General features: G+C 38.8%; 1 protein-coding gene across 1 annotated transcript in view; it reads right to left on the minus strand.

The window, feature by feature from the left end:
- Nucleotides 1–1,807: 1,807 nt before the first annotated feature.
- Nucleotides 1,808–26,280, minus strand: part of TRPM1 (transient receptor potential cation channel, subfamily M, member 1) — a 50,118-nt gene continuing 25,645 nt past the window's right edge. Inside the window, exons 15-28 of the mRNA XM_008943390.1 lie at nucleotides 26,136–26,276; nucleotides 24,676–24,705; nucleotides 21,954–22,243; nucleotides 21,165–21,393; nucleotides 19,915–20,037; nucleotides 19,448–19,579; nucleotides 17,935–18,063; nucleotides 16,462–16,713; nucleotides 15,690–15,864; nucleotides 12,587–12,607; nucleotides 9,722–9,866; nucleotides 7,395–7,594; nucleotides 4,883–5,015; nucleotides 1,808–3,053 (exon numbers count right to left, since the gene is read on the minus strand). Coding sequence (XP_008941638.1) covers nucleotides 1,808–3,053; nucleotides 4,883–5,015; nucleotides 7,395–7,594; nucleotides 9,722–9,866; nucleotides 12,587–12,607; nucleotides 15,690–15,864; nucleotides 16,462–16,713; nucleotides 17,935–18,063; nucleotides 19,448–19,579; nucleotides 19,915–20,037; nucleotides 21,165–21,393; nucleotides 21,954–22,243; nucleotides 24,676–24,705; nucleotides 26,136–26,276 — 3,246 coding nt within the window. The remainder of the gene's footprint in view (nucleotides 3,054–4,882; nucleotides 5,016–7,394; nucleotides 7,595–9,721; nucleotides 9,867–12,586; nucleotides 12,608–15,689; nucleotides 15,865–16,461; nucleotides 16,714–17,934; nucleotides 18,064–19,447; nucleotides 19,580–19,914; nucleotides 20,038–21,164; nucleotides 21,394–21,953; nucleotides 22,244–24,675; nucleotides 24,706–26,135; nucleotides 26,277–26,280) is intronic.

The raw sequence follows: 26,280 nt of genomic DNA on the forward strand, positions 1-26,280 counted from the left end.
GCTGCAGCCAAGGCCCTAAGCCTCACATTGGTCACCAAATAAGACCAAGTCAGCAAATATCCATAGTAAATGTCTGCAACTTTCAGAAATGTCTATGCAGTTACCATGATCATTCAGTACGGTAACAGTACTTCAAGGAATAAGTATGGATGGAGTATGAAAATATTATACAAACAATAAAAAGCTGATGCTAGCAATGCCTTTGTAGAGTATTCCATCAATCTCTGCATTTTAAAATGCTGTAAACAACATTATCAAGGCAGATACTGAGACCAAGCTACTATGGAGCTGATGTGGCAGAGGAGAAGAAATTCCGCCTTTTCAAAATAGTACATGACTAATTCTTGATGGTTAATGAGTTCAGTATAAACTTTTGACCAGTATTCTGTGAACAAGTGACATGCTGTTAACTCATTTTCTTTCTTGCCTGGTCAATGGTACACATACCCTGCAAAAAGAGGTGCTGAATATTTGGGAAAGCAAAATTCCTAAAAGATAGCATATGAGAATGAGGCAAACAACATCATACTATTGATTACTATCCAATCCTAGTACTTGGAATGCCACTGTTGAGACACGTGCTGGGCAACTATAACTACAGATGTGGATTTCCAGTCTGAGTTGCTAAGGAATAGAAAACACAAAAACCTTTTTTTCCCCTTTGACATTTGTTTTTGGAATTTACATAAGAAACCATATGAAATGTCTGTTCTCATCTGGAAATTTTGGTTTTGTTGTTTAGATTGACATCTAGAAACTGTTCCTTGTTCCTCATGTGTTGTCATAATGAAATTGCAAAATGAAAGATGAATTAGTCACAATAGATTTGCTTCAACCACAGATTGGTTACATTTTGATCTCACCTGATCAGAACACCTTTTTGGTTTATTTTGTTTTGCCTTGCAGACATTAAAAAAAAAAAAAAAAAAAAAGGCCAGAATCTTATTCTTCATGGGTTTCTATTGTAACCTCTATTTATACAAAAAACTAATGCAGCTCTTGGATTTATATTAATAAATTCTCTGTATAGTTCATATACTTAAAATCTCACTAAACATTTTGAAACAATCATTATTGTTTTTCAACAGTTAAAGGCTGTCAGTATGCTTTGGGATGGGGGCAGATATGATCTTGAAAGCAAGATTATGTCACTAAAGTTTGAGGACAGGTCCAGAATATGTCTACGCATGGCTTTCCAGGTCAGGTTTCTCCAAACGCAACTGTATTTCGACACTCAGGACTATTTTAGTGGATGAAAACTGCTGTGTTGTGCATTTCTGAAAGAAGAGCTAAGAAGCACATATGAAGTCAGAAATGAAAGGAGAATAAAACATTTTTCCTTGCCCTCAACAATTTTGGTTTTGTCTGAAAAGCAATGGCCACAAAGAAACCAGCTGCATAAATAAGGATAAAAACCAAAGCTGGTTGAAAATTTGTCCAGTTTAAGAAGTTTTCTGATTAAAAAAAAAAATAATTTTTCTTAATTATCACATGATAATATTGCCCTTTGTTCATGAACTTTTATAAAGAGCTTGTCAGTAAATGAGCTTATGAAGGAGGTTGAAATGGAACAAAGAAAGATCTATGCTGTTGGCATCTGTGGACTGTACCTACTTTTTATCGGTCCCTGAGAGAACGTCTCCTTTTCACCTGATCGAGCAAGCATTTATTTAAGAACAGAACATAAAATGAAAATAAACAAATATATGCAAAATTCTTCTTTACAAGTTAATTTAAAAATACATAATTTGTTCAGTTAGTTGTAGTGCTTTCTTGACTGTCAATAAATCGGGGCCCATAAGCCACTTCAACATTCGGTTTCTGTGGATGTATTTTCTTGCCTAGATTTGTGTTCTTCTGTTACACTGCCAAATGCTACCACCAAATTAGTTACGCTGCTGGCATGCCCCGGTCTGCTTAATTTGTCCTTTACAGACTTGGCTTTCCGAGAATGGCTGTGCAAACTCTTTGACCGTACTGATGGGAACCCAGAAGTCCTTTCCGTCTTTACTGATAATAAATTCTCTTTCTCAGCCTTAACAGCAGCAGGCATAGAGGTGTAAGAGGCACTCATACCTGCTTCACCAACATCACTGTCATCATCCGTGTCCATCTGTAACTGTTTCTGTTCTGCTTGCCTTTCTGCTTCAGAGATACAACCAGGGTATTCTGGAGGACGTTCTTGAGAAAGCTGCTGCTCAACCTCATACTTCCACTCTGTGGCCCACTGTTCAGTTGTAGAAGGGCACACCTGATCCATGATGGTACTATACTCTGTGGTCCATTTGTTAACTCCACCAACCAGCTTCCCACCCTGTGCGAATATAAAGCTCCTTGACTTCATCATAGTGGTTTGACAAGCGCTGAATGTTTCAGGAGGAAAATAGCGCATTGCTTTAGATTTGTCCAAGGGATAAGAGATGGTTGCTTCCAACTTGGTACGTTCTACTTTTAACTGATTCTGAAAATCTGAGTTTGGTACTGACTGACTGGTTGTAACAGCATCCATCTGGTTTACACTTTGAAGAACCATTCCATCGCTCTTGAAAACGTCCTGCTTTTCATCCTCCAAACCACCTGAACCAGAAGAGGGTCTGGAAACATTCTGTGCAATTTCTAATGTAGATTTACTGTAATCTGCTGTGGTGACTGCATGTGGTTCCGGAACCAGCATCCTTGGGTCTTCTCCATCTTCTTTGGTCCCAATAGAGTGGGCTTTTTTACGCAGTCCCATGGCTGGTGACATGGGAGTGGTACTGTCATCGTGCATTAACTCATCACCACCGATGTGGTATCTGTACATGCTGTAGCCATCAGAGCTGTTAATACTGCTTTGCCTTAGGAGATACGCAGCATCACACTCAGATGAAGCCCGTGAACGTGTATACGTCAGCTCAGATTTGTCAACACCTACTAGCTTCTCAAGAGCATTCACCATCCGACCAGATAATTCTTCCAGTTGAGAGAGTCGAAGGTCGACTGTTTGAAGAGAAGCTTTCATAAAATGTTCTCTTTCGTTCACTTCTTCTAGCCTCATAGACATATTTTCAACTCTGTTGGGTATAAAAGAGGAAGCAGAGGACAGAAGGTTTGGCATGGTGCAGTAACTTGTTATTGGCACCCTGCTCCTGATTTGTTTCTAAGGCATAATTTTGTGCTATGCATCCTTTTTTTTTCCTATGTATGTGTATTTTCTTGTTGCCTGTGCTTTCCACACATCATCTTGGAGGGCTACTTGAACTTTGCCCTCATTTACATACCACGAGAGTACAACAGTTGCAGCCCTTAAGGAACAGCCTACTATTAACATTTCTGAGTGTGCCACCCACTTCATGGTCAGTTGTCCTCTTTCACTGTGAAGCATCAACTAATTATATGAAAAACACTTCCTAAAGACACACTCACAGAATAACTTAAAATAGCACCAAGACGTAGTGGAACAGGCTTTGTAGCTGTACAAGAGAGAACATAGGGTGGTGTGTATGGGATTACTTTAGCTCTTGAAATACCTTTTAATTATGTATCAGCTAAAGGAGTGGAATTACTGTCTAGTTCAATTAAAATACTTTTTCCTATTTTCTTTTATCATTTATACCATAAAGGAAGTGATGGTACCAGAAGAATGCATATAAAAGTAATGCATTAGAATGTGATTTAGAATCATACACTAGTAATTCAACTGTGGGAATTAAATTAACAATCTTTTGCTCTCGCTCACAAAAGATGATGAAACATCTGGAGCAAGAAGCCATGAGAAATAAGGAAATCTGCTTTGTGGCCATATACCATAGTGAGTTAGTCAGGCTTACCAGCCCTGCTTTATTCCCTGCCATAATAGTTAGGATTTTGACAAAGTGCCATGAATAAATAGTGCAATAGAAACTATTCCAATACACATAGCAGATTCCGTTTACTTCTCTGTTCTCAAACTTCACATACAATAATGCAAGACATTCAGGGCCTCCCTTCAAGAGAAATATGTTTATCTGTTAAAGAATTATATGGCTCACAGAGCTACTTCATTAGAAATGTGAAAAGGAAGATAGGAGATGAGAGAGTGTAGTTCATAATCAAAAAACTGTGAGGTAGATTAAGGTCAAAGAGTGTTTAAACTTTGTATCATTTTCATTTTTTCATCATTTCAAGGAAGTGACAAAAGACCCCATCCTTTGGCTTAATTAGAACTCCTAACAGAATAGGCAGAGCCTTTGGGAACAGTCCTGCCAAGTGACCTGGTAAAAAAGTGATGCTGCCATTATTGCTGTGTGCTTACACAGCAATATGCAAACATTACCTAGTTCTCAGAATAGCTTAATGATTTACATGTGAATATACCCTGTCTTTTAAATGGGGAAGTTCATACTGAAAAGCTAACTGCCTTGGTTCAAAGCTTCCAAGAGAATCTGTAGAAGAGATTAAAATTCAGCAGTTGTGAGCACAGGACCGTAGTGTAAACCACAGGTCCTCAGTCCTTTTGTCATTAAGCTCCAACATGTTTATCATGGTTGGATGAGCTGTTAGAAGCTCAACAAGTAGTAATTTGCTCCAATAAAAAGCATAACTGTGATCTTCAGATAGATGGGAGGGAAAAAATTCACCATGAACAAATTTTTTTTTTTTTTTGGTTCTTACACCAAAGCTACCCAAACCAGCAGCCTTAGTGACATACTAGTAGGATCTACAAAAAGCTTACTCTTGTAAGAGATGCACCTGCACATATAATTACTCAGGATTGAGATCAGCTTCTGAATTGGTGCTGCTTTTCTTCAAGATCTAAATCTCTTGTACTTTGACTGACTTTGGTTTACACAAAAAAAGCAAATATTCTTCCAGGTAAGTGCTGTGGCTTAGTTTTTTTTTTTTTTCTCCTTAGAATAGGTACCTTTCAGAGGTAACCCTGATGCGTTCATCGTTAGATGACTGCTGCTCATCCTCTTTTTCCTGGAAATACTCTTCTACACACTCTTCCTCAAACTCATACAGTTTTTTTAGCTCCTCATCATTCAGAAATAACTCTGTGCAAAACAGAAGGAAAAAAAAAAGTTATTTTTTCTGAACTTCTAGAAGTACATTTAAATCCAATTTAGCAGATTATTTTGGACATATGGATAATGCAGATCCTACTTCTACACTAAATGAACAGATGATTTTGTAAACAGGGAATGAACATTTAGCCAAAGGTGACCACAGCCCTGAGAGCAACGTAATGCATTATAACCATCATCTGTTTTTATGACCAGCCACTGGGGGCTATACTTTCTCAAAAACCTTTGCGCTTCTTAACAGCAGTGATACACGTTGAACAAACTGACTAGATTTCACAGGATAAAGACTAGGGCAATCCCTCCCTGTTCAACTGTTCTTGCATTCCAGTGTTGTTCCTAAAACAGTGCCATTTAGAGGCAACAGATAATCTCACACAACTGATTGTTTCCCAGACATTAATTGAATAAGAGCTTCAAAAATTTATAATCATGCAAGAAAAATGCAAGGGAAATAGAAGCTCTTGGAAACATTTCATCCTTTCTTTGAATTTTTCTCTTTGTATTTGGAGGGAGTGTTAAATTTAGGTTTTCTCCTTTTTTCCTTTTTTAACTCAGAACTATATTGTGCAGCAATATAATTAGTTATAAAATATGTAACTTGTAAAATATAGGAATACAAAAATAATCATAGAATCAGTATGGTTGGAAAGGACCTCTAGGATCATCAAGTCCACCCTTCATCCCAACATTTCCCTAACAACTAGACCATAGCCTAAATTGCCACATCCACTCGTTTTTTGAACCCCTCCAGGGATGATGACTCCAACACCTTCCTGGGCAGCCCGTTCCAGTGCCTAACCTGCTCTCTCAGTGAAGAAATTCTTCCTAATATGCAATTGAAATCTTCCCTGGTGCAACTTGAGGCCATTTCTCCTTGTCCTATCATCAGTAATTTGGGAGAAGAGACCAACACCAGCCTCACTACAACCTCCTTTTCGGTAGTTGTAGAGAGCAATAAGTTCTCCTCTCTGTCTCTTCTTCTCCAGACTAAACAATCCCAGTTCCCTCAGCTGGTCCTCAGAAGGCCTGCTTTCCATCCCTCTCACCAGCCTCGTTGCCCTTCTCTGGACCCGCTCCAGCACCTCCATGTGCTTCTTACCCTGTGGTGCCCAAAACTGGACACAGGACTCAAGGTGTGGTCTCACCAGTGCTCAGTACAGGTGCAAGTGTGGCACAAGTCAGACTGTACAGGTACAAGTCCCTGCTCCTGCTGGTCACACCATTTCTGATCCAGGCCAGGATGCCACTGGCCTTCTTGGCCACCTGGGCACACCGCTGGCTCATGTTCAGGCTGTCCACCAGCACCCCTAGGTCCTTTTCCGCCAGGCACTTTCCAGCCACTCCTCCCCAAGCCTGTCACGTTGCCTGGGGTTGCAGGACCCAGCACTTGGCCTTGCTGAACCTCATACAACTGACCTCAGCCCATTGCTCCAGCCTGTCCAGATCCCTCTGCAGAGACTTCCTACCCTCAAAGCAGATTGACACTCCCACTTGATTTCATGTCATCCACAAATTTACTGAGGGTGCATTTGATCCCCTCATCCAGATCATTGATAAAGATATTAAACAAGACTGGTCCCAAACCCAAGCCCTAAGGGACACCGCTCATGACTGGTCACCAACTGGTTTTAACTCCATTCACCACAACTCTGTGGGCTTAGCCATCCAGCCAGTTTTTAACCCAGCCAAGAGTCCAATTCTCTAGGCCATGATCCGCCAGCTCCTCCAGCAGAATGCTGTGGGAAACGGTGTCAAAGGCCTTACTGAAGTCCAGGTAGACAACACCCACCGCTTTTTCCTCCTCCACTAGACAGGTCACCTGATCACAGAAGGATCACAGAATAATTGTACACATCTGATTTTTTCAATGAGGCATATAATGAAAATAATAATCAACATATACATAGTATGTTAGGAGATAGATTCTCACAGCTCCCCTGTGAAATGAATAAATCTTTAAAAAGGAAAAATGAAAGTGGAGATACTTAGAGATTGCTCACAAACAGGGAGCTGACACTACAGATGACATTTGAAATTGTGAACCCTTCTTTTCAGCTTCCTGTTTTCCCTTCCCAATTTATGGGCTTCACTAGAACTTGGTAAAATTTGATTAGGTAGATGCTATCTCACAGTTATAAGAAATCATGTTAAAGAAAGTCTTAATTAGCAACACAGCATTGCATTTTCTCAGGAGTTCATGGAGCTCAAGAGCTGTTAATTTGATATAAATTTTTTCCCTGTACTGTCTTCTGCAAATACACTTGCCCATCAATATTGAGCACTGCAAAAGCTGGTGCTTTCCGCTAATAAGGTGCAAAGAGCTCAATTTAGAGACAATTTCTCACATACTCAGCCCCCTGTCACGTTCATCCTGGTCTCCTTCACCCTTCTTGCAGCGACAGCAGATTCGCTTGATGATTATGTAGATGTGGCTGAAGATAATCATTGGTGGTGGCAGGACAGGTCTGTCATGGAATGTCATGATCAGCTGGTACCGCTGGAACTTCCAGACTTGGTTCGATATTGATTTTACTTCAAAGAAGGTATTGCTGAAAGGGAACACATGTACAGTTACTATTAGGCCCCCAAGTTTAGTTACCACTGAGCAAGTATTATGTTGAAAAAAATAACAGCTAAAAAACAACACAAGGCCCCATGACTTCCTTGGTTCAGCTATATGTTGAAGCTGCTGAACTTGCTGAACTGATGATTAACTTGAACTCCTGATTACACTACTCCTATTAAACACAGCAATGCAGAAGCTGCTCTGCACCCCTTATGCACTACTCAGAACACTTCTCCTCTTACTCTGTTTGCTCCTACTATTTAAAGTCCTTCATGCATTAATGAAAAGAAACTTGCTCAATTTATGAATCACATAGTTGGTATTTTGGGGCCTGGCTATAAAATATTTCTTTTAACACATGCCAGTATTTGACATTACACAAAGTACTGAATCCATGAAAGGTATTTTGTATGCTAAACCCAGAAGCTTCACATAGTTTGCCTTTAATATGCTAATCAGCTTGACCTACATAGAAGACTTTTCAAGTTTTCACAAAATGTCCTAAATTCAAATCTTATTCACTCAAACTTCTGACTTGAAAACACAGGGCATATTCTTGTAAAGGAATTTGTTATTTTGATGTAGAAATGATAGCATAATTTCTACATCAAAATAAGGTGTGTTATAAGGATGTATTATAAGAATGTTCTATTTTGTAATTCAGTAGATATGAAGGAGCGTAACAGTATTCAATCCAGAGGTAACGATATTCAAGGATATGAAATACCAGCCAAGAGAAAGCAGACTTGATGTTCTGTCTTAGATAAAGCTTTCCAAGCTATTTTAAAGTATGCTCAGACAGCTCACTCCACTTCTGTGATGATGATGATGATGTTGGCACTTTCTTTTTTAGATTTTCTGTCCACTTCTTTTCTTTCTGTGCTTTAAAACATCTCTTTGAGACCAAAGAATTCTTGATTACACATGAGATTTTTTACCTGCGATAAATGATAATATGTCTTTGTTTGGTGTCTCCTGCGTAGCAGGAATTTCCCAGCTAGATCTCACGCCCCTGCAACATTGCTGAGATGGCAGGAGTTAACAGCATGACCCACTTCCCAGACTGCCGATTCCTTGGTCCTTCAGCCAATAACAGCTACTTTTGTAAGATTCCTCCCCTTCCCCCAGCAATGTGACTGGCATGTGAGCACTTCAAAATTCATGACCTTTTAAGCTACAGACATAAAATGAAACACAGGCTTTGTGAGCTGTAGATTTCTGAGCACACAATGATGTATTATTGTGGTTGTGACACCAGTTACCTATGCCAACAAGCCCTCCAACACTACATGTTTATGTGCATCAGAAATGCTTTTCTCGGGTGGTGTTGTTAGTAAGACTTACTAGCACACAGATTTTTTTTTATTTTTTATGTTTTTAAATCTCTGTGTCATGACAGGTAAAGCATGTGACATAACTGTGGGTAGAAAGAACAGCAGTGTAAATTCATGTAGTTTTACTCCAGAGAAGTCTAAATATAGAATTTGTGGAATAACATTAAGAAGTCCACAGTGCATATTACTTAGACTGGCCATAGACCTTGGCAACATGTAGCTATCCTTTCTCTTGGTTCAAGGCAATATAGAGTCCTTTTTGGGGTCATGTAAGAACTCCGCAAGGCCCTAGTAGTTTTGTTTTTTTTTTTTGACATGAAAAGCAAAACCGGAAGAAAAAAGAAAAAGAAGCCAGATGATGTAGTGATAGTGGAAATGCCTGCTCTCTCCATGCTCAGATTCTCATTCTGCAGTTCTGTCACAAAATCACAGTTTCTAGTGGTTACATGAGTTTCTATCATGTATGGAGCAGGTTTCATGGATTCTGTTTCTCATCTTTCCAGAGCAATCTTGAGGCCTGTCACTATCCACTAAGTAGTAACTGGAAGTAGCCAGATTCTCTCTCATGCATTACTTCAGTTGCTGGCAAACTGAAAGCAACCTTTCCTCCCCTCTTTCCCAGGGTATACATTACTCCAAGTATTTGCTGGTCATGTTCATAGAGTAATTGGATTCTGAGTGCAAATGCAAACCCTTGCAAAATCAGCTGATGGGCTCTCACAGGAAGTTTATCTCAGTGATAAAAAAGTAAAGATAGGGCACAATCATTTACATACTTGAAGACAGCAATCAGCAGGTTTACCAACAGGATATTCGCTACCAAGAGGTAACAGGCCATAATAGCAGGAGTGAGCCAGGCCCCTGGTATACATGGAGGGAGGCGTTTACCGTCATCATCATAAAGATTGTCCCCACAAGGAGCTGAAAGAAAAACCCAACCAAACAGAAAGGGTATTTTTCACAAATTGCTCAATACATAAAAACACTATTCACATTTATTTAGTCATGAGACAATGCATAAAATTTGCCAAGATAAACAAATTTTGTCAGATTATTTCCAGTAGAAGTATGTATAATCTGTTCCTAATCTACAGCATACAAAAAACAATTTCCTGTAACAGTGAGCAGAGAAGCAGCTCTAAGCTTAATGTACAGTTTGATTTTCTCTTCAAATATTATATGAATATTCTTTTTCTCATAGTATAGTTCAGGACAACATCTTAATGTGCATACGTACATATTAATAGTGGAATTAAAAAACATTTTCCAACCAAGCTTGTGTGCATACCTTACCAAAGATATAAAAGAATTTACATAATGGTTCTAGATTGCTGAGTGTAAATTAAACCTTTATCTGGGCCCTGAGTATAGTAAAAAGGCCTTAATGATCCTGACCAGCTTCACCTGCACTCTACACCTACGCCCCAACCTATGCCTGTCCCTGCCTCAGCCATGTCAGGCGTGCAGGTCTCAGCCTTGCCTCCTGGATGGATCTGAGACCTGTGCTTATCCCCCTGAATGGACCCTTCTGTCTATAACCCCGCCTCCTTTTGCCCCTGACTGGATTCCCAAGGTGGACAACTTAGAGTATTACTTATTCTGTCTGGAGTTGTTAATGCTACCAGCAGGTGGTCCAGTATTTTTCCACAACAATGCTGTATTTTAGATAAAGTTTTAAACTGAAGAGATAAAATTATAAACCAAAAACAGTAACAGGAAAACAGACTGGTAAGAATGAGACAAAAATGGAGAGTACTGATTAAACTGGTGTAAAGCAATTCTGTGAGTAATTCTGAGAATACACAAGTTCATAGAATCATAGAATCATAGGGGTTGGAAGGGACCTCGAAAGATCATCTAGTCCAACCCCCCTGCCAGAGCAGGGTCACCTAGAGTACATCACACAGGAAGGCGTCCAGGCGGGTTTTGAATGTCCTCAGTGAAGGAGACTCCACAACCTCTCTGGGCAGCCTGTTCCAGTGCTCTGTCACCCTCACAGTAAAAAAAATTTTTCCTGATATTCACCTTGAACCTCCTATGCTCCAATTTGCACCCATTACCCCTTGTCCTATCACAGGTCAACACTGAAAAAAGCTTAATTCCATCTTCCTGACACTCACCCTTTACATATTTGTAAACACTGATGAGGTCACACCTCAGTCTCCTTTTCTCCAGGCTAAAGAGACCCAGCTCCCTCAGCCTTTCCTCATAAGGGAGAAGCTCCACTCCCCTAATCATCTTTGTAGCCCTATTAATTAAGTTGTCTTGGGGTAATAGCTGTCTTGGAGTTGGGTAAATGCAGCAAGCTTATTCTGTCTTTAAGTGCAGTGCCAGAGTATTTGATTTCAAACACAAGGCTAATTTTTGGAACTGTTCAGTAGCAGATGAAATGTTTATTAACCTCACATTCTTTATCTGAAATCCTAGCAAATACCAAGTCTGACAATGACTTCATTACATATTTAATATATGTGAGTAGACAAACCATTTTTTAAAATAACTTTGCAAAAGTCCAGTGCTTCAGCCTCACTTGAAAAACATTTCAAATTATATGAGAACAGACTAATCTTATTTACTCTGTACTGAAAGAGATAATTACACTATGGTTAATAAAATATATTTTACTTGCTTTACTTACTTTCCTACATCACAAGAAAAACATAACAGGAAAGTCAAATTCATCATAATATTATCCACATAGAATATGAAAGTACTTGTATGGAATGAAAGTACTGCCAAAAAAACACTAATATGGTGATTCTTGCCCTTTACTCTGCTGTTGTGAGACCCCACCTCGAATACTGCATCCAATTCTGGTGTCCCCACCATAAAAGGGACACACATCTGTTGGAACGAGTCCAGAGGAGGGCCACAAAGATGATCCAGGGGGTGGAGCATCTCTGCTATGAGGAAAGGCTGAGGGCACTGGGATTGTTCACCCTGGAGAAGGCAAGACGCCAGAGGGACTGTATAATTGCCTTCCAATACCTGAAGGGAACCTACAGGAGGGTTGGAGAGGGACTTTTCACAGAGTGTGCAGTGACAGGACAAGGGGAAATGTTTTCAAACTGAAGGAGAGTAGGTTTAGACTAGATCTTAGAAGAAGCTCTTCAGTCAGAGCATGGTGAGACTCTGGACTAGATTGCCCAGAGAGATTGTGGATGCCCCCTCCCTGGATGTGTTGGAGGCCAGGCTGGAGGAGGCCTTGAGCAACCTGGTCTAGTTGAGAGGTGTCCCTGCCCATGGCAGGGAGGTTGGATTAAATAATCTCTAGGGTTCCTGCCAACCTAAGACATTCTATGATTCATGATTCTCTGACTGCATCTAGGTCAAAGGGAATTAGTTATACCACGACATTCATGCATCATAATCTAAAAACCGGATTATTTTACTGTCAGCGTACTGGAAAAAAGTCAAAGCTACCACACAAGCTCAGTTAAAACTTCTGATATGCAATCTGTATTAACTTAAAATACTTTTCCTCTGTTTCTTTTCAAATGAAACTATTACAGTAGAAAAAAAAAAAAGATTTACACCTGATTATTGGATGAGCCCTATAATTAAAATGTCAGTATCTAGTGGAGAAAAAGATTAATGAATACATTCAGCTAAATGAGATGATCAGCTCTCCACAGACTTACGATTAATTTCCATGGCGTAGACTGAACAGCAATCCAAAGCAACAAAATAGAAAAGGAGGCAGGGAGAGAAAGAAAGAAAACAATAGAATAATATGGGTGGGAAGATGATTTGAAATAGTGTTGCTGCAAAGAAGAGATAAGCAACTCAAATGTCAGAACAGTAGAGGCATATGCTTAGAAACAAAGTCTTTGTTAAAAATGCATTGCAATTTCCTTTTCATGTTGTTTTCCCCAAATATTACGTATGGCAGTGAATTAAGGATACTCATAATAAATCACAAAATGCTTCTGGCAGATGATCATTTAGATATACACTATATTTCAGGCAAGTAAACAGAACTGGCAGTCACCATGAACACAAAACAACTCAAAATTATCCCTTATCACACAAAATCATTCTTTTAGCTATTATGGAAACTTTTCCTCATTTTATTTTATTTTTAGTAACTATCCTGACTTTGCTTCTGCCAGCTGTTTCCGTTGAGTAGCTATGCTTCCGTTAATAATCATGATATTACAGTGTACAATATCATTAAATCTCATTTTGACTACCAGTATGGATACTTGCTTGCCAATCCCTCAATGGCGATTGTAAGAAAAAAAATCACACTATTGAAAGAAACACAGCCAGGCTGCTCTATTGGTTAAACATATGTTGCTGTTGAGTACTTGATGCCACCAGCTTCTTGCTCAGGGACATCTGCTAACAGAGTGAACGAGACAAAAGCATCCTGGGTTACATTAGGGAAAGTGTTACCAGGAAGTTAAGGGAGGTAATTATTCAACTCTACTCACTTCTGGTGAAACCACATCTGGACTTGTGTACCTAGTTCTGGGCTGCCCTGAAGAAATCACACGTGGACATTTAAGAAAGATGTCAGTAAAAGGGGCCACTGAAATTATTGTGGTGACTGAAGTATCTGGCAAATGAAGCAAGGCTAAGAGAACTGGAATAATTTAGCCTGGAGAAGAGGAAGGTCAAGGGAGATCTTACCGATATTATAAATACCTGATAGTGGGTGGGAAAAAGACAGAGCTAGACTTTTCTGTCAGTGGTATCCAGTGGAAGGAGAAGAGGCAAAGGGTAAAGATAAAAAAGTTAAACCAGGTTGTCCAGAGAAGCTGCACAGTCTTCAACCTCCAAGATACTAAAGACCTGACTGGACAGTCCCTGAGTGACCTGCCCTAATTTACCCTGCTTTGAGCAGGGAAGTTCGACTAGATGATTTCAAAAGGTCATTTTCAACCTCAGCAATTCTGTGATTTGTGATCTTCATCTTCAGGTGACATCCTGTCCTCAGTGAAACTACTGACAAAAGTCCAGCTACTTTCTTTCAGATGGAAAATTTGTGCAATACTTTTTCCACAAATTGTATACACTCATGGACCTTGGCAAAATTATCTGTAAGCACTTCACACAGAGGTAGGTTAGACTGCCCATAGCAATCACTCCCCAGTGAGTTCTGAGTTTGTTTTTTGTGGTGTGTTTACAGAGAACCACAGAAAGATCAGAGTGAAAAATTCTCTCTGAGAGCAAAAACATCTTCAAAAGTCAGTCTGTAGACTTCTAGACATAAGAAATTTATAGAACAATTGTAATGCATTCTAGTTACACCATTAGAACTCCTTGTGTAGCCACTTCCATTTCAAAATTAAAACACCACCACACATTTCCAAGCAGCTTATGTTTAAGCTACTGACACAGCAAAGTTTCTGGCCTGGGAAGGTTAGTGGAGCAAGTAGGTGTACAGAGTTTGTATAACTGGAAAGCTGGAACTTTTTTTCCACAAACTCCTTCACACTGCTGAAGAAAGATTTCAAATTCAAAGGATGCTGTGTGTTTAACTAAGAAATGAAGCATGAGAGAAGTCTGGGACATCACTTACACTAAAGAGATCAGTGTTGCTGGTGAGGTGTAAGTTCAGATTTATAAAGAAATCAAACTGTCTCCATTGGCAAACATTCTTTGTTCAAAGCGAAGTAGGATTTGAGTGAACATTATAAGCCACAAAGGTAAGGGATACCCTATTACAGTCTACTCCTCCCCATGGGAGAATTAACCCACTTGGGAGATTCCAAGCTTATCCTGGTTCACATGTGCACTGAAGCTGCAATATTAGACAATAAATGACTGGCTTGACCTTTTATTTGTCAAGAGTAATTTACTGTATCATACATTACATTAATGAGACAAGTATTTGTAAGGAAAATGAAGGTGATACGATTTTTGCAACAGTGTACACTGTTCAGAAACAGACTAATTACATTTCATTCCTTTCTAAGCAATTAAGCTACACTTTAATAACATTTGGTAAAATGGTTTCTCATGATGATGGATCTGTACTGTTTTTTAACTTAGATCTCACGGTTTCTTCAGCCTTCCATTTTAGTACTTAATATATGCATGTTTGACTGTGTGTACAAATTTCAAATATTAACAGAAAACTAGCATTAAACGGACAGTTTTTATCTCCTCTAAAATACCAACAGTTTTTTTTTTTAACTGTGCAGCTTTTATATATGAAAAGGTATTTCCATAACCAAAGTTAATCAAGCAGATTGTTCCTTTTTTGTTTTGTTTTTCCACAGGTGAAAAAAGATCATGAGTGATTCATGAAACGAAAATAAGAAATGGAATGGAAAATAGATGTATCAATGGGAGCAAAAAATGTTTTAGCTCATTGCCTGTGCTGTGAGTTAGAGATGAAAGGATATGTGTACTTCCATCTCCTGTGCAAGGTGTTTTTTTTTTTCTTCTTCTTCTGTTGGAACTGTTAATACAATATTGGTTCAAAAGAATGTTTTTGAATTATCTCTGTTGGTCCCTCTAAGTAAACAAAACACTTAATATTGTTACACTCTTGGACAGGAGAGTATTCCAGACTGTATCACTCTCCGTGTTAACTGCATTTGAACATAAACTGGGAGACAGGAAACAGAACAGAAAACTGTTCAGTCCCTGGAGTCTGTCACAAGAAAACAACAACAATATAACCACATAAAGACAAAACACTGATTCCAAATTAAAAACAATCGTTAATTTGGATCCGATCATCTGCCTCAGAAACAGGAAACAGACTCTTACTATGAATTCTACTCTTACGGTCTATCTGGTCTGCGAACACCTCTCCATAGATCATCCAGTAGGGCATATAGAAGATGTTGCGAGCTAGTCTCCAAGAAGGCTCCTCATCTGGGTGCAGGATAGCTTGGCGGGCTACCCCAAAGCTCATCAGAACCACAAGCATGATGACCACAAAGTAGAGCATGTCAATCATCTGTATGGAGAGACCATACAGCAGTTCTCATCATTACCAGGTAGTACAGCAGCACCAGCATGTCTGTTTGCCAGCAGGCATTGAAGTAAAACAGAAAGTATCAAAAGAACACACACATTACTCTAAATAACTTTCTTGATATTATTCTTTAACTACTGGTCATTAATAAAGCACATATAAAAATGCAGTAAAACCCAGTAATTTAAAGGAATTCTAGATTTATATTGAAAAAGATTTCAAGTGCTAAAATCTTTAATATCCCTATTTTCTTTTGCATAAAGCACACTATGCTGTGCTCTCAGCACAGACCTCTTCTGTGGTTGCAAAGAGGTGATACAATCATTGCTCTCCTGTCCAAAACTGATGGTTGGCTGGTTGAAAAAAGAAAAGAAAGAAAAAAAAAGATTCCCTCTGAATCAAGCAATTATTAGCAAGAGTACTGTATCTCATATGTGCATGAAATTCACATGGCAACTTTTTCACAGGCTTTTTTTCAGAGTTCTATTCAGATGGAAAACCTCTTCACAGAATCAGAACTGAATTTTATTTTCCCATTAAGTTCTGAAATACATAATGTACAGCAATTTGGCCACTAACCATCTTTCCAATCATCATGACGTAAGGTCCCAGATATTTGTTCACACCAAAGATATCTAGTACTCTAATGTACCAGAAAATTATATCTACGCAGTAAATAACTCTTCCATAACCCATGTAAGGCTGGCTCTGTAGACGAAGAATTGCTCCTATCATAAATACTGAAATAGCCACCAGGTCAGTGATATTCCAGTATTCCTGGAGCCAAACTTTCACTTTTTGGCTCAGCTTGCCAGGCTCTGACATCAGAATCTGAAAAAAATTTAAAGCACAAAGACAAAACAACAAAGAAATCATTAGGGAAAACTCCAATTACATTCTTGAAGTAACAGTCATGAAAATAGACAAATCACTGGCACACTGAATAGGTGCCTGAGACCCCCCTCTCCACTGCCAGCAAAATTTTTCTCTAGCAGCAATATTTTTCATTACTAGTAGGCAAAATTTGCTTTTCATAGAATAATAGAATGGTTTGTATCGGAAACAAATATTTCACTAGACCAGGCTGCTCAAAGCGCTGTCAAACCTGACCTTGAACATTTCCAGCGATGGGGGATCCACAGCTTCTCTGGTCAATGTGTTCCGGTACCTCACTATCATGAAAAGTTTCTTCCTTGTGTCCAGCCTAAAGCTGTCTTCTTTCAGTTTAAAATGGATGCCCCTTGTCCTGTCACTACAGGCATTGGTAAAAAGTCTCTCTCTGTCCCCTTACATACTGAAAGGCTGCAGTAAGGTTACTCTGGAACTTTCTCTTCTCCAGGCTGAACAACCCCAACTCTCTGAAGCGTTTCTTTATCAGAGAGGTCTTCCAGCCCTGTGATCATTTTTGTGGCCCTCCTCTGGACCCCCACTTCATCTTTGTTTCTATTTTGGCTTTATTAAGCAGTAACATTTAAGCCAGGACATCTGGCTGACTGACTTGGCATCCATATATATCTCCAAATACAGTGAGTATGAGATGTGGGATTTGTGAATCAGAAAAGGACAGGGTAAGTGCAAACCATGGTACAGCATGTGACAACAGTAGAATTTTTTATGTTATCTTCCTCATACAAAAGTAACAAGCTCAGTCAGATAGTACACCTGCCTAACTCCTCAAAATGTCTCTCTGCCTGCAGTTCTCATCAAGGACTGCATCAGTAATATAAAGTACTTACTGAGATCTCCTTCATGGGTTTATGGGCCCTGTCCTTCCTTGGAAATATACATAAGAGAACAACAGCATTCATTTTGACTACTGACCTCAGGCTATTTTTGCCTGACACTTTTTCCCAAAAGAGAAAGTTTTAATGTATGGAAATGGGTTATAAATGAAACTGTCTCCAGTGATGTGCATTTCGGGACCCTGTGGATATGAGAGTAATTTCTTCCATGTATGACTTTTCAACCCTCTGCACAAGTCCATGCCATTATTACCTCTAAAATTTGGCTTCATTTTAAGGATTATAAGATGTTGGTATGACCAGACTTTACCTCTCTTACTTTCTCTAAAGCCAACGTCACAATGTAAGAGATGACAACCCATTCCTGGACTGATGGCCACCGTTCCATCCGCACCAAGATGATATAATTAAATAGCATCAAGTATCCGAGGTATGATATCTGCCAAAAAAAAAAAATCCTTTGTGAACTTCAGGTGATGGATCCCAGGATTCTTCAACAATTAGGCAGCATTCAATTATTTGAGATGACTTCCACACAAAGAAACAAACAAAAAAAAAAAATCAGACTCCACTAATTTCTATCAGGAAGTTCTGCAGGAAATCCTGGACTATTAGTGTAAGTTAATAGAGCTGTCACTCAGTTTTCTGTAACTACTGGTGTAAATTAAAAGCTGGTGATTCTGATATCTTCATAGCTCACAGCAGATTCAGCTGCTGAAGACCCTTACTTGCAGAAGGAAAAAGATCTGTTCTGAAAGAAGCAGGCCTGCTGTAATGCCCTTCCTATAGCCGCCATGAACACTGGCAGAGGCCACAGGCCTCCACAGCAGCTGAAGGAATAGCTGATGCTGTGGAACATATGATCCAGACAGTGGAATTATTGCATTTGTTGAAATAAGCAAAACAATTCCAAAGCACTAAATCAGGCCCTTTGTGCCTGGGGCTTTTCTGAACTACTAAAATATAATTTCGTTACACTGTGAAACCATGTTGAATACTTTTCTTTGAAATTAAATAGGAATTTCACTTTCAAATTATTAATACAAGCAGTTAAATGAAGCAGTATAGTGCTTTGTGATTTCAATGTGGTAAAGCTAAAAACCTGGATATTGTGACATACTAGGTATAGGAAGTCCTAACTTTGAATAAAGGAGAAACCAGTATCCATTTTACAGGGCACACACAAACTTTATGAGCAGTAGCATGAATACTTTTTCCTGTTTCATTAAAAGAGAGTTCAGCACCAGATAATACTTGATGCACTAAAGAAAAAATCTGATGCTTGCCAAAAATAAATCTTTTAGGTTACATTTGCTTTAATTATTTAAATAAAAGTACCTATTAAGTCTTAGCAAACTGGGATCTGTATGTACTCCCATCTAGGTTGCACTCACCTAAGCCTAACTGTCAACAGAACAAATGGCAAGCAATGATGTTCTGGAATTACTTCTGGGGTCCTAAAGTATACTTCAGAGAAGAACAGGAGCTGGAGCCCTTAGAATGCAAAAGAATCCAGCCTAGTTGGGATTGAGTGTCTGGATTGTGGAGCTTGCACTGAGTTTTGCATATGATTAGCCAGAGAGGGCCTCCTTCAAAGTGCACAGGACTTTTAGAGGCTGTCAGCATAAGCTTCAGTTATTCATTCTGTTTCACTGTCTATGCATTTCTCTTTGTATAAAGGGAATGCTTCACTCATCAGATTCCATGAAAGTCGGTACTATTTGTTTATTTATTACTTGGTTACTATTTTTACTTTGGATTCCTTTATATCTTTCACAGGTATGAGAAAAATTACCACTATCTGTTCAATCATCATGACTTACTGTGTAGAACCAAAATTTGACAATAGGTGCATTATAGAACTCATAGATCTTTGTTCCAATTGGAAGGCTCTTTTGGTTTTTTTTTCCATTTTCTTCATCTCCTTTTCGGGAGCCTGTATCCACATTGGCATCCTGGAAGACCAAAGCTGTCAGTTTTCATCAATATACAATAGCAAAAATAATATTTTTCCCTCAACTACAACCCCAACTGTTAACTGCATAATGCTTCCTCTGAGCAACAGATCTCTTTTTAAAAACACAAAAATACAAATTCTGTAGATCTATGCAACTACACTGTCAATTACACGTCCTGAGAATCCAGCCTATACACTCCCAAACTCTCCACTGCTTTTTATCCCACAGAAGCAGTTGAGTTTTAACCTGAGTGACCTATAACAATATCAGAGAACTTAGAAAACTGAGCACTCTTGAGATATTAGGACATCTTACTAATCTCCATTACTGACCACGTTTTCCTCCTCCTTTTCTCTGCTTTCCTCATTTTCTTTTGATGTCTGGTAAGAATAATCATCGTAACTCCGAAACTCTAGGAAAAGGATGGTGGGAGGGAAAAGAATCCCCATTATAACCTGCACAACAAGAAAAAAATTCAGCTCAGATTTGTTTACACTAAGAGATTTCATAATAAGGCAAATCCCATAAGCAATATTTTCTTTCGTGCAGTATTCAACATAGTCCTGCTATCCTCAAATCTACAAAATGAAGTAGCAGCATTTAGAAAGCATTGACAATAAGGTCTTGTATGGAACGATGGCACCCTGGAATGCCTTCCACCTCCACCAATACACTGCAATTGAGAAACTGTGTTCCAGAATTAGAGCTGTGCAGAGAAATCCATGGAATGGACATCATGGTGGCTAGAAGAAGTATGTTACTGGAGCTTATAGTTGCTTTAGTCACCTACTATGATCAGTTTTAAGAGATAAAAAGTACTTATGAAAGGTAAACAGTGGGGGACTTAAGGAGGTGAGACTGAAAGTGGTACCATCATGATGGACCTCCATAAAAGTGATAGCAACTCCATAATATAATGAAGAAAGTATTACATTCACATGAAAACATAGGCAAGCAAACAATGCTGTGTTTTCTTAACATTTGCTCATTCATGTTTCTCTTTTGTGTCAGCCTCCTCATGTTACTCGTGTTTTCACAAAAACAACAATCAGAAAATGTAAAAGCAAGAGAGACCATATCATCAAACCATGGAAGAGGGAACTAAAAATCACATAGTTTCAAATAATGCAGTTGGTACAGATTTCATTCTTTTCAGCACTGAGTCTCGTCTCTGTGTCTTCCGGTACAATAGTAAGCAATGTAAGAAGCGTGTGTTCACGTCTGGTTAATTTTCTCTATATTCTCATTCCATGGACCCTTAATGAGGTCTTTTTGCTTGTACTCAACTAATTTTTAATCAGAGGTGTATGTTTTTAATGAACAGATCTTTTAAATTCATTGAAAGCCACAACTTTGTTCTCAGATTCCGCTCATGCTAAGCCTTTTATGTATTTCTCTTTTCCTTTGTCATGTGGTCCTTAGATTTTTTTGAATTTGGAAACCAAAAAAGAACTTTAGAACAGGTATTTTCTTAAAGCATCGATAGTTAGTTAAGCCAATTTGTTCTATGCATTCAGTATGTATAATGTAGTATTACATGCAACAAACTGCATCTTTGAAACCAACTGCAGAAGAGAAATACCTTAAGGCCTGGGTTTTTCCTCATGCGCAGTCGCCCCATCCACATATCTGTTAGGAGCATCTGGCTGCACGTGTGAGCAATGAAGTCCCTGTGTTTAGCTGCCACAGCCAGTTTCAGGCAGGTAGAATTACTCCAGTTTTTCAGTTCATAGGTCAGCAGCTTCATGGCAATCTGCTCATCATGTTTATAAGACTGATCCAGGAGTTCAACAGCCAGCTGGCCAAAATCTCTGGAAAATGCAACGTAAGTACAATGAAGTTTGATTTAGAAGTCAATGTTTGTTTGCATTTGGAGTTTTCATTCTGTTCAGGGGGGGGGTCATGTTTTCCCACATGCATGTACAATGACAAGAACAACTGAGTCTCAAGCTTGATTTGGAACAGCCTACAATAGTTACAAACAAATTTTTAATGACCAGAGAGAATTAGCCTAGACCGATAACATTGTAAGGTCAGTTTAGATACATGACCAGATACCCATTAGCTTATGCAAGTAAATCTTGAAAAATAACTTTGTGAAATAAAACTAGCTAGTTTCACAGTGAAAGAAACTGAAGAAAGAATATGCTCTGTCAGAAAAAAAATGCAAGTCTTCTCCTTGCTAGTGTTGTTGCTTTCAGAACCTGAGACCACATTTTGGCTTGCTTACTATTGATAATTTGGTTCCAAATGGAATTCTGTGAATATATATTCTAAAAATCAACTGTACTTTACTAAAAGTAAAGCTTCTCAGCAGGTAAGACTATCCCATATATCAAGTAGACATAAAGTCTGTTCTGCGTCTACTAACTTTGAGTTGTTGTCCAGATCCTGAGAGATGTCATCCACCAGCTCACTCTCAGAAGACTCGTGGGCCATAGACTTGTACAGTTTACAGGCCACAAGTGCCTTGGCCATGGTTTCTTCCCCTCTTTGCCAAAGAAAGAGTGCCATCTTCTGCCGTTTCATAAGCACAGCCCATACCATCAGTTCATGAAAGGGATACTGAAAGCGGCTGACCTCTGGGTCATCCACATCAATATCAATCTCTTCCTCCTTTTTCTTCTTCTTCTTCTTCCCTTTGGTGGGAGGCTCATCATCCTGAGAGGAAAAAAAGGTTCCAAATTAACAGCTTAGCTGTACTGAGAGGACATATCAATGGTTAAAGTTCTAACTTGCTTTTGCTGTTTGCTATGATGAATGGCAATCGCAATAAAACTGTGAAGAACGTGTGACCGAGCATGCACTGGTCTAGCACACACAGTTTCATATTTTATTCAGAGAACTGTTTCTTGCATACTTAGTTACAAGTCACCCATCTTGGATAAGTGTAGTAGAACCCTGTTGTACTGAAGGCATCACTTTACACTGCACTGTAAGTACATCTCTGCTGCACGTGTAATTGCACAAGTTGATTTGTAGTGAATCGATATTTAATGAATTCTTCTGCAGCATCAACAGTGCTTCAGCAAACCCAAATTCACTACGAATAGTAGTAATCCACTGTAATGTCTGATTTGGTATGCCTGCATTGATTCCTGAAGAACAGTTCTACATATCTTACAGGTATCCAAGCAGTTCTCAGACTGACAGGCAGGTGGAGAGTGGTAACATGCAAATGGAAAAGACAGGCAGAAAGCGTCCTTAAGAACAGCAAGATACTAAAAGGAGTCTTCACCTTTGAATAAGCAATCTCCTCTTATGTGTGCACTGCAAACGGAACGTATAAGTATCCCATTTCTTACAGGGATAGGGAGGATAGGCCATTACTACAGGAGCCAACATGGAAGGAAGGGAAATACTGACAATGAAGCAGGATCCTGAAGGGAGAAAAGCCACGATTGGGAAAATTAGGATTTAAATAATGTTGAAAGAACATTGCATGTATAGGTGTAGTCAGAGCTCATCATCACTGTAGACTTTGATTCCAATCTCAGAAGTGGATTGCAAGCAAAAACTATTACCATTCTACAAAACTAGTTCCTGTTCAAGCGAACTCAGTATAATGCACTATGTTTTGATAAAATAGAAACTTAAATCCAAATTCAGGGTTTAGGCTCACACCTCAGGTTTTGAAAGATCACTCATCAGCTTAGCAATTAATTAAGTATGCATTTTTCTTCCAGCACTTTTAAGAGCTGCAAGTGGTGACCCCTGTCTCTTATGGAGAATACAGGGGTCATTGATTCCACGCACATTAAGAAAGTGTTGAGCATCTCTGAAGCCCAGGACACAAAATATCATACAGAAGACCAAAAATTACATTCCTCCACATGAAGAAAATTAAATTGAAACAAAGCCCTGTGCAAGAAAGAAAGTGCTAAGGAGCCCAGACTTCCTGTTTTAGAGCTGCTAACACTGGCAATGAAAATCACCCAAGTCCTTGGAGTCACATGAGTTTAGTGACCACTTCAGCAGAAGAAATGTTAATATTTTTTCAATCTTTTCTTTCTCTTGGAAGAAGGGAGTGGGCTACACCCATTGTCAAGTGGAGAAAACACTTCAGTTTGTGCCACACAAAACATTTCTCACTGAAAGAAATGGGAAAATCAAAATGTGCTTTGGAGAAGCGCTAAGCAACCTATGTGCAACCAGGGCTGATTAAAAAGGGTTGCACCACCGAGGGGCTCAGCTTTTGGCCTTGAGCCATTAGAAAATAGGAAGCTGATCAGAGAGATTAAACATGACCTAGACTTTCTCTGCAGAGAAGAAAACCGCTTATCTGCCTGGGGAAATAGAAGGTTTTGTGTGGGGGTATAGTTCACATCAAATGTAACATGTGTAACATATACTGTGTTCAAAGAATATCACCGCATTAATAAAAGCATACTTCATAAGAAAAGTACCCAGACTCTTTTTGTAAATGCTTTCCTGGTCTATATTAATACTCTTTTCAGAAACAAAAGCAACTACCTCCAAAACAGAGTTTTAGGCATCATCCCACACTTGACTCTGCTCAGTTCAAAATTTTGGCAGATGCACAAGTAACTGAGGCCGGGGTTGGATCAAAATTCTCAGTCAGCTTCATTATTTACAAAGCATGTGAATGTACATCATAGTGGCAAGGATGTTTTATAGTGGAGGACAGCATCTAACATGTCAAACTACCTTGTTATTTCACTCCAGTTAAATGTCTTTTCTGTGGTAAAACCTTATTTGCACATAAATTGTTACTTCACGGTTAAAGGGGATTTGACCATAAGTAGCACTGCTGGATAACACTCTTTTTTCAATATTATCAATGTCCACATCTGAATGATTAAATCTACAATATGTTCAAACACGGGATGTGTTATTACACAATAGTGCTAAAAACTGCCTGAAGACTATTGAGCAAAGCTTTAAGCAGCTCTCAAGAAACTACTGATTAAAAACAGTCAGAAGTATTTCACAGCCTGTTCACATAATCGAAAACCCTGTCTAGCTGAAATTCACTTTAAGTCACAGTAATAGTGAAAAACCTAAGAGCAAGAGCAGAACTGGACCAAGAAATGCTGTGATAAAACCAGTATTTTACAACAAATCCAACTTACCTCCATCCCGAGTAGTTTAAGAGCTTTTGGCTGAATATTAAAAATAGAAAAGAAAATGAGTTAGATAGGAGGGAAAATTCAAAGACCAAACAATACCAAGGAAAAACACATTTTCATTTACAAATGTACAGTATTTATTATTAAACTTACTATTCTAAATAACTGTACCAGTAACAGTCCAATTAATTAATCTCCCTACTAACTGTATTTGCAGGAAGACAATGGGTTAGGAAATAGTTTCCATCCAGCACTCACATGAAGTTTTTTGATTCAGTTGGAACAGTTAAATGAATCATTCAACAATATACTGATTGAAGAATAAAAATCACCACGAGGTAACAAAAGTTAAAAAAACACCCAGTGCTTCTAATTACACGCAGGGTAAAGATACCCTTAGGAAACAGTAAAAGCTATAATAGAACATCAAACCTTTCACAATTTCCCTTTTAAAAAAACTCCTCTGTTCTATTGTGAAATCTGTTACACGTTTAATGTAAAAGTTTATTTTTTTTCCTCCATCGTATAGTACTATACTATATATCAGCTACAGAGTACTTGGCCTTTGAGCAGCCTTCTGACAGTTTGCAGGGATAGTTTCCTGTGTGTTTTCTAGTATGGGGCTTTCTGTAATTAGGCTAGGAAGCTTCACTTCAAAGCTGAACCAATGAAGAAAATTACTCTATTTTCTTAGAACAGACTTTTTAACAAAGCAAGGGCCATACTTGATATTCTTAGGATTGATACATGAATATGAAATGCTTTACTGAGGTTGCAGTAGCTTCTATAAGATAAGATTTATGTGCAGAGCAGTTTTTCACAGGACTAGGAAGTCTTGTAACAGGTTCATAGCTCTTCTGTACTCAGACTAAACTCTTCCTTACCCAAGTTAAGGCTACTATTGGTTATAATTACTTGATCAATAGGACTATCTGATGAATAAAGTTTACTGTTACAGGAGAGCTACAGCTTCAGGCAGAATAAGTAAATATGCAAACACCGCAGTTAAAAATGTTTGGATTGTGAACTCCTGAAATAGAAGGAAATTTGCCTCCACATCAATGTATTTAGAATCATAGAATCATAGAATCCTTTAGGTCGGAAGAGACCTCCAAGATCATCAAGTCCAATCATTGAGCCATTAGGGCTCTAAAGTCCTCTGCTAAAACAGATCAGAATTTGTCAGGGTTGGAAGGGACCACAAGGATCACCCAGTTCCACCCCCCCTGCCATGAGCAGGGACACCTCTCACTAGATCAGGCTGTCTTTTGGGTCCTCCCATCCTTTAACATAAATATTTTACAGGTTTTTCCTATACAACTTCGCTACCAGAGTTTCAACTTCAGTCTTGCAGCGTTTCTTTAGAATTGACCATTTAGTGTTTCACAGGGACAAAGGAACAGAGTGCTACTTATTTTTTACCATCAGTGCACTGGCCACATCCAAACAGAACTCATTCTTACCCTCTTTGGTCCAAATAAATTATTATAAAGAGTCCGAAAACTTTTTCGAGTATAATTGCAACGATAAGCTCCACCCATGAGATATTCAAGTACAAGACCAATATCTATTAGGCTGATATGATAATCTGGTGGAAGATTTCCCTAC

The sequence above is a fragment of the Merops nubicus genome, unplaced genomic scaffold (genome assembly GCF_000691845.1).
Source record: "Merops nubicus isolate BGI_N331 unplaced genomic scaffold, ASM69184v1 scaffold8767, whole genome shotgun sequence".
NCBI lineage: Eukaryota > Metazoa > Chordata > Aves > Coraciiformes > Meropidae > Merops > Merops nubicus.